Source organism: Pristiophorus japonicus, chromosome 19 (assembly GCF_044704955.1).
Source record: "Pristiophorus japonicus isolate sPriJap1 chromosome 19, sPriJap1.hap1, whole genome shotgun sequence".
NCBI classification, from domain to species: domain Eukaryota; kingdom Metazoa; phylum Chordata; class Chondrichthyes; family Pristiophoridae; genus Pristiophorus; species Pristiophorus japonicus.
In genome coordinates, this window is record NC_091995.1 from 99,351,469 (window position 1) to 99,369,342 (window position 17,874).

The 17,874-nt window shown below is 49.4% G+C and overlaps 1 protein-coding gene across 4 annotated transcripts in view; it reads right to left on the minus strand.

The window, feature by feature from the left end:
- The window catches only part of cfap184 (cilia and flagella associated protein 184), a 50,458-nt gene that overhangs the window by 8,196 nt on the left and 24,388 nt on the right, over window positions 1-17,874 (minus strand). For all 4 annotated transcript variants that reach the window (XM_070861920.1, XM_070861922.1, XM_070861919.1 and 1 more), the window contains exons 8-10: window positions 13,683-13,833; window positions 12,244-12,437; window positions 4,711-4,923 (exon numbers count right to left, since the gene is read on the minus strand). In XM_070861920.1, the coding sequence (XP_070718021.1) occupies window positions 4,711-4,923; window positions 12,244-12,437; window positions 13,683-13,833 (558 nt within the window). The remainder of the gene's footprint in view (window positions 1-4,710; window positions 4,924-12,243; window positions 12,438-13,682; window positions 13,834-17,874) is intronic.

The window sequence follows — 17,874 nt, forward strand, 5'->3', positions numbered from 1 at the left end:
AGAACCAGTGGGAACCTATTCAACCTTTGCCGTCTCCAGGCCACCCAAACCTCTGTCGTTGAACTACAGTACGCGGATGGCGCCTGCGTCTGCGCACATACAGAGGCTGAACTCCAGGACCTAGTCGACGTATTTACAGAGGCATACGAAAGCATGGGCCTTACGCTAAACATCCGTAAGACAAAGGTCCCCCACCAGCCTGTCCTCGCCGCACAGCACTGCCCCCCCAGTCATCAAGATCCACGGCGCGGCCCTGGACAATGTGGACCATTTCCCAAACCTCGGGAGCCTCTTATCAACAAGAGCAGACATTGACGACAAGATCCAACACCGCCTCCAGTGTGCCAGTGCAGCCTTTGGCCGCCTGAGAAATAGAATGTTTGAAGACCAGGACCTCAAAACTGCCACCAAACTCATGGTCTACAGGGCTGTAATAATACCCGCCCTCCTGTATGGCTCAGAGACATGGACCATGTACAGTAGACACCTCAAGTCACTGGAGAAATACTACTAACGCTGTCTCCGCAAGATCCTACAAATCCCCTGGGAGGACAGACGCACCAACATTAGCATCCACGACCAGGCCAACATCCCGAGCATTGAAGCACTGACCACACTTGATCAGCTCCGCTGGGCAGGCCACATAGTTCGCATGCCAGACACGAGACTCCCAAAGCAAGTGTTCTACTTGGAACTCCTTCACGGCAAACGAGCCAAAGGTGGGCAGCAGAAACGTTACAAGGACACCCTCAAAGCCTCCCTGATAAAGTGCGACATCCCCAGTGACACCTGAGAGTCCCTGACCAAAGAACGCCCTAAGTGGAGGAAGTGCATTTGGAGGGCGCCGAGCACCTAGTCTCATTGCCGAGAGTATGCAGAAATCAAGCGCAAGCAGCGGAAGGAGCATGCGGCAAACCAGTCCCACCCACCCTTTCCCTCAACGACTATCTGTCCCACCTGTGACAGAATCTGTGGCTCTCATATTGGACTGTTCAGCCACCTAAGAACTCATGTTAAGAGTGGAAGCAAGTCTTCCTCGATTCCGAGGGACTGCCTATGATGATAATACAGTCTAATCCCACCTACCAGCTCTAGGTCCGTAACCCTGCAGTTTTCATACCTCATTTTGTTTTGCATCCTTCCCCTTCCTCTAGTTCTCGAATGTGGATTGGGTCTGTGATGGATCCGTTGGTCAGGATCATGGCTTGCTGTTATCGTGGAGCAGGTGGAGGATGGTTACAAACTTTTGAGGGGAGCTGAATCTGAGGAGGACGTTCCATAATCCCTCACGGTTGACAGCGTCGAAGGCTTTTGTGAGTTCAAAGAAGGCCATGCACAAGGGTTGGTGCTGTTCCCTACTCTTCTCTTGTATCTGCCGCGAGGTGAAGATCATGTCCATTGTGCCCCTCAGTGGGCGGAATCCGCATTGCGACTCTCGGAGGAGCTTTTCAGCTACAGGGAGAAGGTGATTGAAGTGCTTCTCTTCGCAGGTGCTAATTATAGCAGCCTTGAGGGCAGACCAGGCACTGTGGACAATCTGCATCTCTGGGAGTTGTCAGGTAGATAGCAAGGCGCTGGCTGAATAGGGCTTTCTTAGCGAGATCTTTGAGTGCTCCGGCATTGATTTTCCTGCAGCATTATTTCTGTTGCCGTCGCTATTTTGGGGCAATGTTGATGGTGATGACAAAACTAATTAGGCGGTGATCCATCCAGCAGTCGTCAGCACCTGTCATGGCGCGGGTGATGCGCACGTCTTTGTGGTCCCTCGCTCGGACGATGACGTAGTCTAGCAGATGTCAGAGCTTGGAGCGAGGGTGTTGCCATGCGGCTTTATATTTGCCACATCGTCCGCATGTCTGACACGAGACTCCCAAAACACTCAGAGCTCCGACACGGCAAGTGAGCAGAGGAAATGCTTCAAGGACCCTCTCAAAGAGCTTCCTTGAAAAAATGTAACATCCCCACCGACACCTGGGAATCCCTGGCCCAAGATCGCCCTAAGTGGAGTAAGAGCAACAGGGGGGCGCTGAATGCCTCGAGTCTCATTGCCTCGAGCGAGCTGAAGCCAAGCGTAGACAGCGGAAGGAGTTCACAGCAACCTAGGCCCCCCACCCACTCATCCCTCCAACCACCGGCTGCCCACCTGTGACAGAGACTGTGGGTCCCGCATTGGACTCTTCAACCACCTGAGAACTCATTTTTAGTGTGGAAGCAAGTGATCCTCGACTCCGAGGGACTGCCTGTGATGATGAGTTCTCGAGCAGGGCCTGCCTGTCACTGGGTTACAGTGAGTGACAGAAAGCTCTGTGAGCATCATCTCGGCACACACACTGTACCAGCTGCAGCATCAACGGGAGCACTGAATTATTCTTGTCCACTGAGACCGCTTGCGTTGCCCTGTGCTGGTCCCAGCAATACATTCAGTGGAACTCTGACATCCTCACAACAAGGAACTTGGTGCACGTTTTGTTTTCCGTTTAGCCTTTACACACATGGAGTACGGGACTCTTCCAGGATGTCGTCAGCATTTGAAGAAGTTAAGTACAATCTATCAATCCTTCTAACTTGGTTCTCATATGGTGTATAAAATCATCGAGCATCTAACCCGGGTGGTGTGTGGGACGGATACGAGTTCCCCTGTCCCAGGCACACTGGAGTTTAGGGGGCGGGTGGAAACTGGGAGTTTTCACATCCTGCCCAATTTCTTGCCCCCTTCACTGCACTCCTGGCCAAATGAAGTTTCAGGCCCTGAGGAAGTCCAGAGCCTAAGACTACTGCATCTCCTTTCCATGTTAGGAGCAGCCGTGACACAAAATGGTGCTGTTTGATATTTATTGTACAGAGTGCAAGTCTGGCATCACTGGCCAAAAAATGTGGTGTTGTAAAAATTCTTTCTACGCCTAATTTTGTTTCCTCCTGCTTTCCAGGCTAGGATACAGTTCCACAGGAACTGAGCACCTTCGGGAATGGCCAGAGGAAACGGGGCAAAAAGGAGCATTTCAAGATGTACATGGTCTTTTAAAACAATACATTTGAAATGCTCCATTTGGCCGGTTTGCTCACGGGTCCTGAAGGTGCTCACTCTTGCTGTCTGCCACCTCCTTCAAACGGCCATGTTTTCCGTGTGAGCTTTAATGGTGAGTGTAGGTGGCAGGGAATATACAGCTAAGCCAATCCTGTCCTCAGCCCATGTCCAGGAATACACACTGACCAGCTGACACCAATGGGAAGATGGGCTGATTGTCTCCCCATCCTAGCTCAAAGATCACCTGATAATTCAGACTGGGAAATCACAAACTGCTCAAAATGCCCTTCAGAAGATGAAGGTGGTGAGCCGCTTTCTTGAACCGCAGAGGGCAGTTAAGAGTTAACCACATGTGAGTCTGGAGTCACATATCGGCCAGACCGGGTAAGGGTGGCAGATTTCCTTCCCTAAAGTACATCAGTGAACCCGATGGGTTTTTACGACAATCCGGTAGTTTTATGGTCACCATTATTGATTATTCCAGATTTATTTAATTAACTGAATTTAAATTCCATGGTGGGATTTGAACTCATGTCTCTGGATCATTAGTTTGGGCCTCTGGATTACTGGTCCACTAACATAACCACTATGCTACCATACCCTTAAACCACAGCTGTGGTCCGTACGGCTTAGCGTTACACTGGGCAGTGCCTTCAGGAAAAACTTGTACTTTCCTCTATGCAGTGTATTGAGCCAAGTTGCTGCAACAGTAATGGTCCATCCTCCCTTTCAGCTCTCTGCTCCCGCTTACCTCATTACACGAAGCTTCCACACAGCAAACGAGCCCCATGTGGGCAGAGGAAACGCTTCAAGGACATCCTCAAAGCCTCCTTGAAAAAGTGCAATATCCCAACCGACACCTGGGAATCCCTGGCCCAAGACTGCCCTAAGTGGAGGAGAAGCACCTGGGAAGGCACCGAACACCTCGAGTCTCGTCACCGAGAGCATGCAGAAACCAAGCGCAACAGCGGAAGGAGCGTCCGGCAACTCAGGCTCCCCCCCACCCCACCCACCTGTTCCTTCAACCACTGTCTGCCCCACCTGTGACAGGGACTGTAGGTCCCACATTGGTCTCTTCAGTCACCTGAGAACACATTGTCAGTGTGGAAGCAAGTCATCCTCGACTCCGAGGGACTGCCCATGATGATGGTGACTCCCGCTCCCCTCATTACCCGGCTCCCCTCATTACCCCGCTCCCCTCATTACTCCCCTCATTACCCCGTTCCCCTCATTACCCCGCTCCCCTCATTACTCCCCTCATTACCCCGCTCCCCTCATTACCCCGCTCCCCTCATTACCCCGTTCCCCCCATTACCCCGTTCCCCTCATTACCCCGCTCCCCTCATTACTCCGCTCCCCTCATTACTCCCCTCATTACCCCGCTCCCCTCATTACTCCCCTCATTACCCCGCTCCCCTCATTACCCCGCTCCCCTCATTACCCCGTTCCCCTCATTACCCCGTTCCCCTCATTACCCCGCTCCCCTCATTACTCCCCTCATTACCCTGCTCCCCTCATTACCCCGTTCCCCCCATTACCCCGTTCCCCTCATTACCCCGCTCCCCTCATTACTCCGCTCCCCTCATTACTCCCCTCATTACCCCGCTCCCCTCATTACTCCCCTCATTACCCCGCTCCCCCCATTACCCTGCTCCCCTCATTACCCCCCCCATTACCCCGCTCACCTCAGTGCGTTCCTCAATTTTCTCACTGTAAGACTGGTTCTCGATCTTCAGCTGCTCGTAGTCGATCAGGTTCAGTCCACCTACCAGCTCCTCCTTCGCCTTCAGCTGATGCTCGTAATACATCAGCTTATTCTTCATCTTGATAGTTAGAAATCGAATCTGCCTCATCTCTTTCTCTCTCTGCTCCTCAATACTCTGAATGCGTTCCAACTCCTACACACATCACACACTCACACAGAGACATACACACACAGATCACACACACACATCACCCACCCACACAGACACCCACACAGACAAACACAATCACACACACATCACCCACACACACACATACATACATATACACACACACACACACACATACACATATACACACACACATACACACACACCCATACACAGACACACACACACATCACCCACACACACAGACACACACACACACACACACATCCACACACACACATCACCCACACACACACACAGACACACACAGCACCCACACACACATATACACACACATACATCACCCATACACACATATACACACACACACATCACCCATACACACACACACACACACACAATCACCCACACACACACAGACACAAACACCACCCACACACACACACACATCACCCACACACACACAGACACACACATCACCCACACACACATACACACACACACACAGACACACACATCACCCACACACACACACACAAACACACACATCACCCACACACACATCACCCACACACACACCCACACACACATCACCCACACACACAGACACACACATCATCCACACACACACATCACCCACACAGACACACACACATCACACACCCACACACATCACCCACACACACATACGCACACACCCACCCACACACACATGCACACACACCCACACCCACACACCCACACCCACACACATCACACACACACACACACACACATCACCCACACACACATATATATACACACACACACACACACGGAAAAAACAAAAAGTTGTGTTTTTATTTATCTTTTTTTGTTGTGAATTTAAGAGTTGCTCTCCTGAGTTTCGAAACAAGAAACATTGTTGGGGCAGAATGGAAGCTTTACCGGAGTTATGCCATGCCCGAACTGGGAGTGCCTGATACGCAAACTTGGTGCGCACAATGGAAAGTGCCTCATTCCAGCATAACATTCACAAATAAAAGTATACTGATAATGAGACTTCCAACTCGATTTGGAGTTCTAAAGACTGAAATTCTAAATGTTGTGCAGATTTGTAGTTCTTGGATGAGCGAGAGAGAGAGAGAGAAAGAGAAAGAGGAGTGAAACAGTCTGGGGCCTGTCATTCTACCTTCTTGGCTGGAGTTTGCAAGTGAACTGCATGGGAAGTGTAAAGTCCTGTCCCCTCAGTACAGACTCACACGAGGCATGTAGTGAAGTCAAGGTCACTCTGGACCTGCACCTTTATTTCACAGCTCTGGAATGCTGCACTTGCCTGAGACCTGTCCTTATATACCTGTCTCTTGCAAGTGCACCCCTGGTGGTAAGGTATGCTGGTGGTTACAGGTCATATCTTATCACAGTCATGTACAGCATGTTAGGATACAGTTATATATAATAATGTAAGTTACATGACATCACCCTCCCCCAAGGTCTTATTGCCTTTATAGGTTCAGTCTCTCAGGTGGTCTACGCTCTCGCGTGGAGCGTCTGAGTTGTGGTTCAGTTGTTTGCCTTGGTGTCTGTTTTTCTTTGGGTGTGGTTGCTGGTATCTCGCCTGGGCTGTCTGTTTCGATTGGTGTGATTGTTGTTGACTCGCCTGGGCTGTCTGTTGGGATTGCCCTTTCCTCAGGTTGTTCCCGCTGTCTGTCCACCAGGTGTGGTGCGAGTTCCACATTGTAGTCTGCCTCTGGTTCTGCAGTGTTGTTGGTAAATCTGCTTTTGACTTGGTCTACATGCCTCCGGCAGGTTTTGCCATTGTCCATTTGTACTACCAGTAGCCTGTTTCCTTCCTTGCCCGTTACTGTCCCTGCAAGCCATTTGGGACCCCTGCCATAGTTTAGTACAAACACTTTGTCCCCTATCTCATTCCATCTCCCCCTCGAATTTCTGTCATGGTACTCAGTCAGCTTACAGCGCTTTGCCTCAACGATTTCGTGCATGTCTGGGAGGATTAATGAGAGCCTTGTTTTTAAAGTCCTTTTCATCAACAGTTGCGCGGGGGGATCCCAGTCAGTGAGTGCGGACGAGATCGGTATGCCAGCAGCAGTCGCGACAGGCGACCCTGCAGCGTGGGACCTTGGATTTTAAGCATGCCTTGTTTAATGATTTGCACTGCTCTCTCCGCCTGGCCGTTGAAGGCCGGTTTGAACGGTGCCGTCTTGACGTGATTTATGTCGTGGTCAATTATAAAGTCTTGGAATTCTGCGCTGGTGAAGCACGGACCACTGTCACTGACCAATGTGTCAGGGATTCCGTGCGTTGCAAACATGATTGCGAGGCTCTCCACAGTGGTGGAGGTTGTGCTCGAGTTTAAAATGGTGCATTCGATCCACTTTGAAAATGCATCGACAACTATGAGGAACATTTTGCCCATGAATGGGCCCGCATAGTCTACGTGCACCCGCGACCACGGTTTGGTAGGCCAGGGCCAGGGGCTCAGTGGAGCCTCCCTGGGGGCACTGCTGAGTTGGGCACAAATGGTGCACCTTCGGATGCAGAGCTCCAAGTCCGCGTCAATACCAGGCCACCAGACGTGGGATCTGGCTATGGCCTTCATGAGAATGATCCTCGGGTGCTCGCGGTGGATCTCCCGGATAAATGCCTCTCTGCCTCGCAGAGGCATGATTACTCGGCTGCCCCACATCAGGCAGTCTGCTTGTAGTGATAGCTCATGCATGCGCCTGTGAAAGGGTTTTAATTCCTCGGGGCAGGCATCGCGAGCCTCTGCCCAGTCACTGGTTAGGACACATCTTTTTACTAAGGATAACGTGGGGTCGCTGGCCGTCCAGGCTCTGATTTGGCGAGCCGTCATGGGCGAACCTGTGGACTCAAAGGCATTGATTGCCATGACTATCTCACAGTCCTGTTCATCAGACCCTTCCGTGGTCGCCAGGGGTAGCCTGCTGAGCGTGTCGGCACAGTTGTCTGTGCCTGGTCTGTGCCTTATTGTGTAGTCGTAGGACGTCGGCATGAGTGCCCACCGTTGAATTCGCGCCGAGGCGTTGGCGTTTATTGCCTTGCTCTCGGATAGGAGGGACGTGAGGGGCTTGTGGTCGGTTTCTAACGCAAACTTGGCCCCGAAAAGGTATTGGTGCATCTTTTTGACACCATACACGCACGCGAGCGCCTCCTTCTCTACCATTCCGTACCCGCGCTCCGCCCGCGAAAGTAACCTGGAGGCATAAGCTATGGGTTGTAATTTGCCCGCACTATTGACATGTTGCAAAACGCACCCGACCCCATATGCTGACGCATCGCATGTGAGAACTAGCTTTTTACCTGGGTCAAAGAAAGTCAAAACACTATTGGAACACAGTTGAAGGCGCGTTCCTGGGCGTCCCCCCAAAACCAATCGCACCCCTTCCTGAGTAGCACGTGGAGAGGATCCAGCAGCGTGCTTAAGTTCTGCATAAAGTTCCCAAAGTAATTGAGTAGCCCGAGAAAGGCGCGCAGTTCTGAGACATTCCGGGGCCTGGGTGCCAGGCGAATTGCTTCTGTTTTGGACTCTGTTGGGCGGATTCCATCAGCGGCAATCCTTCTGCCCAAAAATTCAACCTCGGGTGCGAGAAACGGGCACTAGGATTTCTTGGCTCGTAGGCCTACCCGATCCAACCGCTTTAGTACTTCCTCCAAATTACGGAGATGGGAGTCGGTGTCCCTGCCCGTGATAAGTATGTCGTCTTGAAATACAACCGTCCCCGGGATGGACTTGAGCAGACTCTCCATGTTGCGCTGGAATATGGCAGCTGCCGACCTGATGCCGAATGGGCATCGATTGTACATGAAAAGGCCTCGATGTGTGTTGATGGTGGTGAGTAGCTTGGATTTCTCGGTCAATTCTTGCGTCATATACGCAGATGTGAGGTCTAATTTTGAGAAAAGTTTACCTCCAGCCAATGTGGCAAATAAGCCCTCTCTCTGGGCAGCGGGTACTGGTCCTGTAGGGAGACTCTGTTTATGGTAGATTTGTAGTCCCCACAGATTCGTACGGATCCATCAGGCTTCATGACTGGGACGATGGGACTTGCCCAGTCGCTAAATTCCACAGGTGATATAATGCCTTCCCACAGAAGCCTGTCTAGTTCGTGTTCAATCTTTTCCCTCATCACATAGGGTACAGCTCTGGCCTTGTGATGGACCGGTCTAGCATCCTGTGTGATGTAGATTTTGACTTTGGCCCCTTTGAAAGTGCCCACACCTGGCTGAAAGAGATGTTCAAATCGCTTTATAACTGTTGAGCAGGAGGTCCGTTCCTCTCATGACATGGCATGGACATCATCCCATTTCCAGTTTAGTTTTGCCAGCCAGCTTCTCCCCAGCAGTGCTGGGGGGTCTCCGGGGACAATCCACAGGGGAAGTCGGTTCACTGTCCCTTTGTGTGTGACAGAGAGCATGGCGCTGCCGAGGACTGGTACGATTTCTTTGGTATAGGTCCTTAGTTTGGTGTCGACCCTTGTGAGTTTTGGTCTGTCTCTTTTATGCGGCCACAGTTGTTCAAATTGTTGAGCGCCCATGAGAGATTGACTCGCTCCCGTATCCAGCTCCATGTTGACAGATATCCCATTGAATAGGACCCTCATCATTATAGGAGGCGTCCTGTCGTAGGAGCAGCGGCCATTGATCGTGTTGACCCGCTGTACACCGGTGTCCCGGGTACTGTCCCCACCACCTTCTGGTCCGCTTTCCGACCCATCCGATTCGTATACAGCCGAGCTGCCATTTTTTTGCACATGCGGGCAATTTCTGCAAACAGCCTGCTGAAATCGACATCCCCTTGACGAGTGCCCACCCCCACACCTCCAGCACAGACCTGTTCCATTGTTCAAAGAGTTCCCAAAGAATGAGCTGCGTCTGGCTGATCTCTCTTGAGCTTCTCTCAGTTTGTAGTTGATTGCTCGCATTGTGGGTTGATGTGGTATGAACGGCCGTTCCTGTGGCCCTTGATGGCTTCTGCCTGCTGTCGAGAGCCTGTTCTCCCGGCTTTGTCTGTGTGTGGGGGTAGCAGCTTGTTTAGTGCTGTGAACTTCGTCTTCCGATATTTCGTTAGTTGTCGTACCTGCATTGTAAATCAACCTCGTTTCTTCTTCCCCTACCAAGAATGTCTGTGCAACCAGTGCTGCTGCCTCTAAGGTCAGGTTCTTGGTCTCTATGAGCTTTCGGAATATGCCTGCGTGGCCTATTCCTTCAATGAAAAAGTCTCTCAGCATTTCTCTCCTCAGTTCATCGGAGAACTCACATAAACTAGCCAACCTCCGAAGTTCCGCCACGAAGTCGGGTATGCTCTGGCCCACACAGCGTCTGTAGTTGTAGAACCTGTGTCTGGCCATGTGTAGGCTGCTCACTGGCTTCAGGTGGTCTCTTACCAATGTGCTCAATTCTTCAAATGACTTGCTTGCTGGTTTCTCGGGTGCCAACAGATCCTTCATTAAAGCGTATGTTTTCGAGCCACAGCTGGTCATGAGATGGGCTCTTCTCTTGTCTGCCTTATCGTCGCCTAACCAGTCTTTGGTTACAAAGCTTTGCTGGAGCCTTGCTATAAAGTCCTCCCAATTGTCTCCCACATTGTAATTTTCATCTGATCCGTTGTTCGCCATTCTGTGGATTCTGTAATCCCGTAACTCGTCGCCACTGTAAAGTCCTGTCCCCTCAGTATAGACTCACACGAGGCATGTAGTGAAGTCAAGGTCACTCTGGACATGCACCTTTATTTCCCAGCTCTACAATGCTGCACTTGCCTGAGACCTGTCCTTATATACCTGTCTCTTGCAAGAGCACCCCTGGTGGTAAGGTATGCTGGTGGTTACAGGTCATATCTTATTACAGTCATGTATAGCATGTTGGGATACAGTCATATATAATAATGTAAGATACATGACAGGAAGGTAACTGGAAAAACGGCTAACTATTCTGCAACTCCCACTTGAAATTGTAAAATTTCCAGTGAATCCACTTGGTGCCTTCCCAAATCAAAATGTTTCTATTGAATTAACCCAACACTTCTACCTCTCAACAGCAGCTACCTCTCTATAAAGCTCATGTCTGTCCCAGATCTAATAAGGGGGATTCTATAATCTGCTGCCCCTCACAGGAACTCGTAAAGACCTGTCCTACACAACTGCGATACCCTGTGTATCACTCATATGGGGCTTGGATCAGGGAACTGGGGTTCCAGTGTTGCAGTTATGCTCCCTTTGAGAATAGCTTCCTTCGCTGGGAGTGTGTGATCTTGGAATCGCCTTGACCACTGCCCTCATAACCAGGGAGGCTCTTCCAGCATTTCTCTTGCTCTTGGATAGAATTCAAAGAAAATCTTGTTCTCTCGTCTCCAACCTCTCTCGGTCTCCATCTCAATAGTTCCTGTCTTTCTTCACCTTAGCAACGCTCCTCGGTCTCTGACCTTTCGACTCTTGTCCTGACTATGGTCTAACTACACTATCCTTCCTCCCTACCTCCTCACGGTGTTAACATTACGGCCATGATTTTGCGAGTCAGGCAAAAATGGAGCTCTCCTGGCTCACAGGACAGGCTATTGCATGGGAAAATCCAACGAGGCAGCAGCTTTTAAAGGGCTGCAGCTTGCCATAAAAGAGTGAGTTGTGGTGACAGAAAAGTGGCCTGATTGGTCACAATGACAAAGTGAAGACAGGTAGGCAACACTCTGTCCTTTTACACACACTTTTTCATTCTGTCTAAGCTGCAGGGTAAGGTGGGGGCAACAAGCCAAGGACCAGCAGAGAGATGCTGAGGTGTCTGGGTCAAGTTGTGGCTCTGCTATTAGGCAGTTTCTGAGTGGGGTCCATGGCCACGGATACAGAGGTGAGCTGTACTCTCGAGAGCCAGCCACCTGGTCAGACACATGATTTTCCGACCCACACCCATGGCCAGTAAGGTCCCAAACTGCCTGTGGAGTCTGACAAAGTCTCTCAGTCCTCCATTCCCCCTGGAGATGTTTAAAACCTAAGCTAGCTGCAAAACTGATATAACATCTGATTTATCTCAGCCTCTCTTGCCTTTTTCAGTCTCGCTGCTGCTCTGCATTATAGACCTTGCTCCTTCACCCAGGTTTCTCAATTTGAAAAAGACCCACTGGGGACTGAACAACACCAAGTTCCATTTATAGGGAGCTCTTCATGTAGAAAAACATCCCTATGTCCTTTAAAGAAGTGGATAGGTGCACAATCTGACATTTGCAAGTGGCTGATCATTTATGCAGTTTGTGTTTTGTTATGAAGGTAACACATTTTAGGAAACAATACATCGTGTGTCACTCCCAGAAACCGCCACCTGTAATGGCCAACCTACCTGTAGTACTATATGTCTTCCTGGCCGTTTGTTTATTGCAGTCTTTGCCATGGCTTTCTTCTTAGACTGAAACATCTTCCAAGCAGAGTCCGTCAACTGCTGCTTCTCCTCACTATGAGCGCTGAGCTCAGCAATCTGTTCCCGGTACAACTCGACCTCCTCCTTATAACTGGCCTGCAACTTCGCCAGAGAATCTGTGCCAGACAAGCAAACATCTGGCAGTCACATCAAATCCAGCTCTTCTTTAACCCCATCAATTCTCTCCCCTCCTTTACCTGAAGGAGCCTACACTTACTGGGGTAGACTATTGTGGGCTCCAGATACCTGCCCACTGGAACATGCCCAATGTAACCATTCTACATGTAAATCTAGACAGTGAGAGTCACCAGGATATTCAACTGAAGAAATCGCCAAAGCCAAACCTGATCCTGTCCTTAACTGACAACCCACACACGTGCCCTTTCCAGCAAGTTTCACTGGGTTCGGGGTAGGGGAACCCTGGCTGTTTAGGTTTTCCTCCCTAGCTCAGGGTGGTTTAAGCCAATCGTAGAAAACTGGCTGTCTGTCTAAACCTACTCACTCCAAGGAGATTAACCCCAGCTTTTTTAGTGTCTTCACGTAACTGAAGTCCCTCAACCCTGGAACCATTCTCGTAAATCTCCGCTGCACCCTCTCCAAGGCCTTCACATCCTTCCTAAAGTGTGGTGCCCAGAATTGGACACATTACTCCAGCAGAGGCCTAACCAGTGATTTATAAAAGGTTTATCATAACTTCAGTGCTTTATAAACCCAGGAACCTTTATGCTTTATTATCAGGCTTCTCAATTTGTCCTGTCACCTTCAAAGGTTTGTATATGTACATCTCCTCTCCCCCCCACCTCCTCTCCCCTCCCCCCACACACCCCCTCCCCTCTCCACACCGCTAACCCCCCCCCACACACACACACACACACACACACCACACCGCTAACCCCCCAGTCTCTCTGTTCCTGTACCTTTAAAATTGTACCATTTAGTTTATATTGCCAAAATGAACTCATCCCTGGGCTGTTTAGGAGTGCTATAAGTAGTCAGCTGATAACATCCTGGATGGAATTTCAGACCCGACTGAACATGCCTTTTGTTAAGAATGGCCCATTGCTGAAGATCTCTCAAATAGGTGTGGGCTTTTGTAATGGGGTGGGGGGGGGGGGGGTGAGTGAATTACACTGAAGTTAACAGCCTCTCATGTGGAACCTTATCAAATACCTTCAAAAAGTTCATATAAATAACATCCATAGACACTCCTTTATCTACCACATTAGTTAATATCTCAAAAAATTCAACTAGGTTGGTTAGTTTAATTTTCTTTGTCAACATTGGATCTAAACTAATTTGCAGAATTACATGGCAGTGTTTCTATGTCAGCCAGGCCTTTTCACAGCCTCATTTTCCCTTACCCATGAACTTATGGAATCGTGGCCCGTAGTCTGACTGGGGTTTCTTTATCTCACTCTTTGTTTCCTCTTTCTTCCTGCGGTAGTAATCAGCTAGCTTGTTCTGTATCTGGCTATTGTGGATCTTCAACCTCTCCCGCTCCACAAATAACTCCTGAGCAACAGCAGAAGGAAAAGGATTTCAATCACCTTTGTATTTCATAATCGTGAATCTGCCTCCCAACATCTTCAGATTAAATCCGGGGTTTGCTTTGTTCTGTGACATTGTACACAATCTCTAGTTTAAACTGTGTAAGAGTGGGGATAGATGGATGTTGGGTGTGTCGTCTTTACCCAGAGAACAGGGAGCCTCTGCAATGTGTTGGTGGGCTGGTGTGGTGGGTGCCTTCCAGAGGGAGCTGGACTGGGTCCTGACTGGGGCAGAGATCACATCATAGAGAAGGCCAGTGTCTTTCTGGATAACATTTGGTCCACCTGAATGCCTGGACTGATTACGATCGCCTGAGGGGGGTCGGAGAGGAATTTTGCAGCGTATTTTTTCCCTTATTGGCCCGGGTTTTTTCTCTGCTTTTTGCCACTCCTGGGATATTACACAGCTATAGGGGGGGGTGTGGGGGTGGATGTAGGAAGTGCTTAGTCATGATATTCCAGCCATCATGAGCCTGCAGACTTGATAGACCAGCTGGTCTTTTCTTATCCGTCCATCTCGTATGTTCTTATGTCATAACTAAGCTGACACTTCAGTAATGTATTCTGCATTGTCAGAGCTGCGGTTTGTCGAATGAGACAGTAAAGCCAGAGCTTGTCTGCCTATTCAGGCAGATATTAAAAACCCCATGGTATTATTCAATGAAGGGCAGGGAGTTCTCCCAATGTCCCAGTCAACATTGTTCCCTTAGCTAACACGTTCAAAAACAGGTGAATTAGTCCTTCACCTGATGGTTGTTTATGGAACCTTGCCAGATGTTATAGACAAGTGCAGCAGCTAACAGTCAATGCACCTCAGGGCAATTCATTGTGTACAAAGCACTTTCAGACAGTTTTGAGAGTTGTGATAAGTTGCTACACAATACAAGTCTTTTTTCTTTATAATACGACACTGGGAATGTCATAGATTGGATCTTATAACTGATCAATTTACCTTACCTCCCTTAGTATTCACTTCCTCCTACAGTATAACCGACAGGCTTTAAGAACCCAGGAGAAGTATACAAATTGAAAGGAAGGAAGACAGGCTGGCCTGTATAAAGAGCTCTAGGGCAGTGCCTACTGTTATGTGAGTAAATGTGAAGAAAAGAAATAACTTTCTGCAGCATCTTTCACAACGTCAGGATGTCCCAAACGCTTTACAGACTATGATTTTTAAAAATTTATTGGATGTGGGCATCGCCGGTAAAGCTGGGATTTATTGGCCATCCCTAATTGCCCTCGAGAAGGTTGTGGTGAGCCACCATTTCACAGGGCAGTTAAGAGTCAACCACATTGCTGTGGGTCTGGAGTCACATATCGGCCAGACCGGGTAAGGGCGGCATTAGTGAACCAGATGGTTTTTTTATGATAAGCCGGTAGTTCCATGACCACCATGACTGACACTAGCGTTTTTTATTCCACATTTATTTAATTAACTGAAGTTAAATTCCCCAGCTGCCGTAGTGGGATTTGAACTTGTGTTCAAATGTCCAGTAACATACCACTACACTACTATTCCCTTATGATGCATTTTTTGAAGTGTAGTCACTGTTGTGAAACGCGACAGTCAATTTGCACTCAGCAAGATCCCACAAATAGCAATATGGTAATGGTCAGATATTATGTTTTTAATTATGTTGGTTGAGGGATAAATATTGGCCAGAACACGTGAAATCGTGCTATGGGATCTTTTACATCCATCTCAGAGGGCTGTCAGGGCCCCGCTTTAACGTATCATACAAAGGATATACAGTGCACAAACAGGCCATTCGGCCCAACCAGTCTATGACAGAGCTTATGCTCCACTCGAGCCTCCTCCCGTCTAACTCGATCAACATAACCCTCTATTCCCGTCTCCCCCATATCCTTGTCTAGCCTCCTCTTAAATGCATCGATACTATTCACCTCAACCCCTCCCTGTGGCAGCGAGTTCCACATTCTCACCACTCTCTGGGTAAAGAAGTTTTTTCTGAATTCCCCATTGGATTTCTTGGTGACTAACTTGATGGCCTCTAGTTATTCTCTTCCCCACAGGTGGAGACACTATCTCTGTATCCACTCTGTCAAAAGTTTTCACCATTTTAAAGACCTCGATTAGGTCTGCACTGCTCCCTAGCCATCAAGATCCACGGCGCGGTCCTGGACACCGTGGACCATTTCCCATATCAACAAGAGCAGACATCGACAACGAGATCCAACACCGCCTCCAGTGCGCCAGTGCAGCCTTCGGCCGCCTGAGGAAAAGAGTGTTTGAAGACCAGGCCCTCAAAACTGCCACCAAGCTCATGGTCTACAGGGCTGTAGTAATACCCGCCCTCCTGTAGGCTCAGAGACATGGACCATGTACAGTAGACACCTCAAGTTGCTAGAGAAATATCACCAGCGATGTCTCCGCAAGATCCTACAAATCCCCTGGGAGGACAGGCCCACCAACATCAGCGTTCTCATTCAGGCTAACATCCCCAGCATTGATGCACTGACCACACTCGATCAGCTCCACTGGGCAGGCCACATAGTCTGCATGCCAGACACGAGACTCCCAAAGCAAGTGCTAGACTCGGAGCTCCTTCACGGCAAACGAGTCAAAGGTGGGCAGCAGAAACGCTACAAGGACACCCTCAAAGCCTCCCTGATAAAGTGCAACATCCCCACTGACACCTGGGAGTCCCTGGTCCAAGACCGCCCTAAGTGGAGGAAGTGCATCCGGGAGGGCGCTGAGCACCTCGAGTCTCAACGGCGAGAGCATGCAGAAATCAAGCGCAGGCAGCGGAAGGAGCGTGCGGCAAAGCAGTCCCACCCACCCTTCCCTCAACGACTATCTGTCCCACCTGTGACAGGGACTGTGGCTCTCGTATTGGACTGTTCAGCCACCAAAGAACTCACTTCAGGAGTGGAAGCAAGTCCTCCTCGATTCCGAGGGACTGCCTAGGATGATGATGATGATGATGATGATGATTAGGTCACACCTCAGCCTTCTCTTTTTAAGAGAAAAGAGACCCAGCATGTTACATAAGAACATAAGAAATAGGAGCAGGAATAGGCCATATAGCCCCTCGACCCTGCTCCGCCATGTAATAAGATCATGGCTGATCTGATCATGGACTCAGCTCCACTTCCCCGCCCGCTCCCCATAACCCCTTATCCCCTTATCGTTTCAGAAACTGTCTATTTCTGTATTAAATTTATTCAATGTCCCAGCTTTCATAGCTCTCTGAGGCAGCGAATTCGACAGATTAACAGCCCACTGAGAGAAGACATTTCTCCTCATCTCAGTTTTAAATGGGCGGTCCCTTTTTCTAAGATCATGCCCTCTAGCTCTAGTCTCCCCTATCAGTGGAAACATCCTCGCTGCATCCACCTTGTCAAGTCCCCTCATAATCTTATATGTTTTGATAAGATCACCTCTCATTCTTCTGAAATCCAATGAATAGAGGCCCAACCTACTCACCTTTCCTCATAAGTCAACCCCCTCATAAAAACATAGAAACATAGAAAATAGGTGCAGGAGCAGGCCATTCAGCCCTTCTAGCCTGCACCGCCATTCAATGAGTTCATGGCTGAACATGAAACTTCAGTACCCCCTTCCTGCTTTCTCGCCATACCCCTTGATCCCCCGAGTAGTAAGGACTTCATCTAACTCCCTTTTGAATATATTTAGTGAATTGGCCTCAACTACTTCCTGTGGTAGAGAATTCCACAGGTTCACCACTCTCTGGGTGAAGAAGTTTCTCCTTATCTCGGTCCTAAATGGCTTACCCCTTATCCTCAGACTGTGACCCCTGGTTCTGGACTTCCCCAACATTGGGAACATTCTTCCTGCATCCAACCTGTCCAAACCCGTCAGAATTTTAAACGTTTCTATGAGGTCCCCTCTCACTCTTCTGAACTCCAGTGAATACAAGCCCAGTTGATCCAGTCTTTCTTGATAGGTCAGTCCCACCATCCCGGGAATCAGTCTGGTGAATCTTCGCTGCACTCCCTCAATAGCAAGAATGTCCTTCCTCAA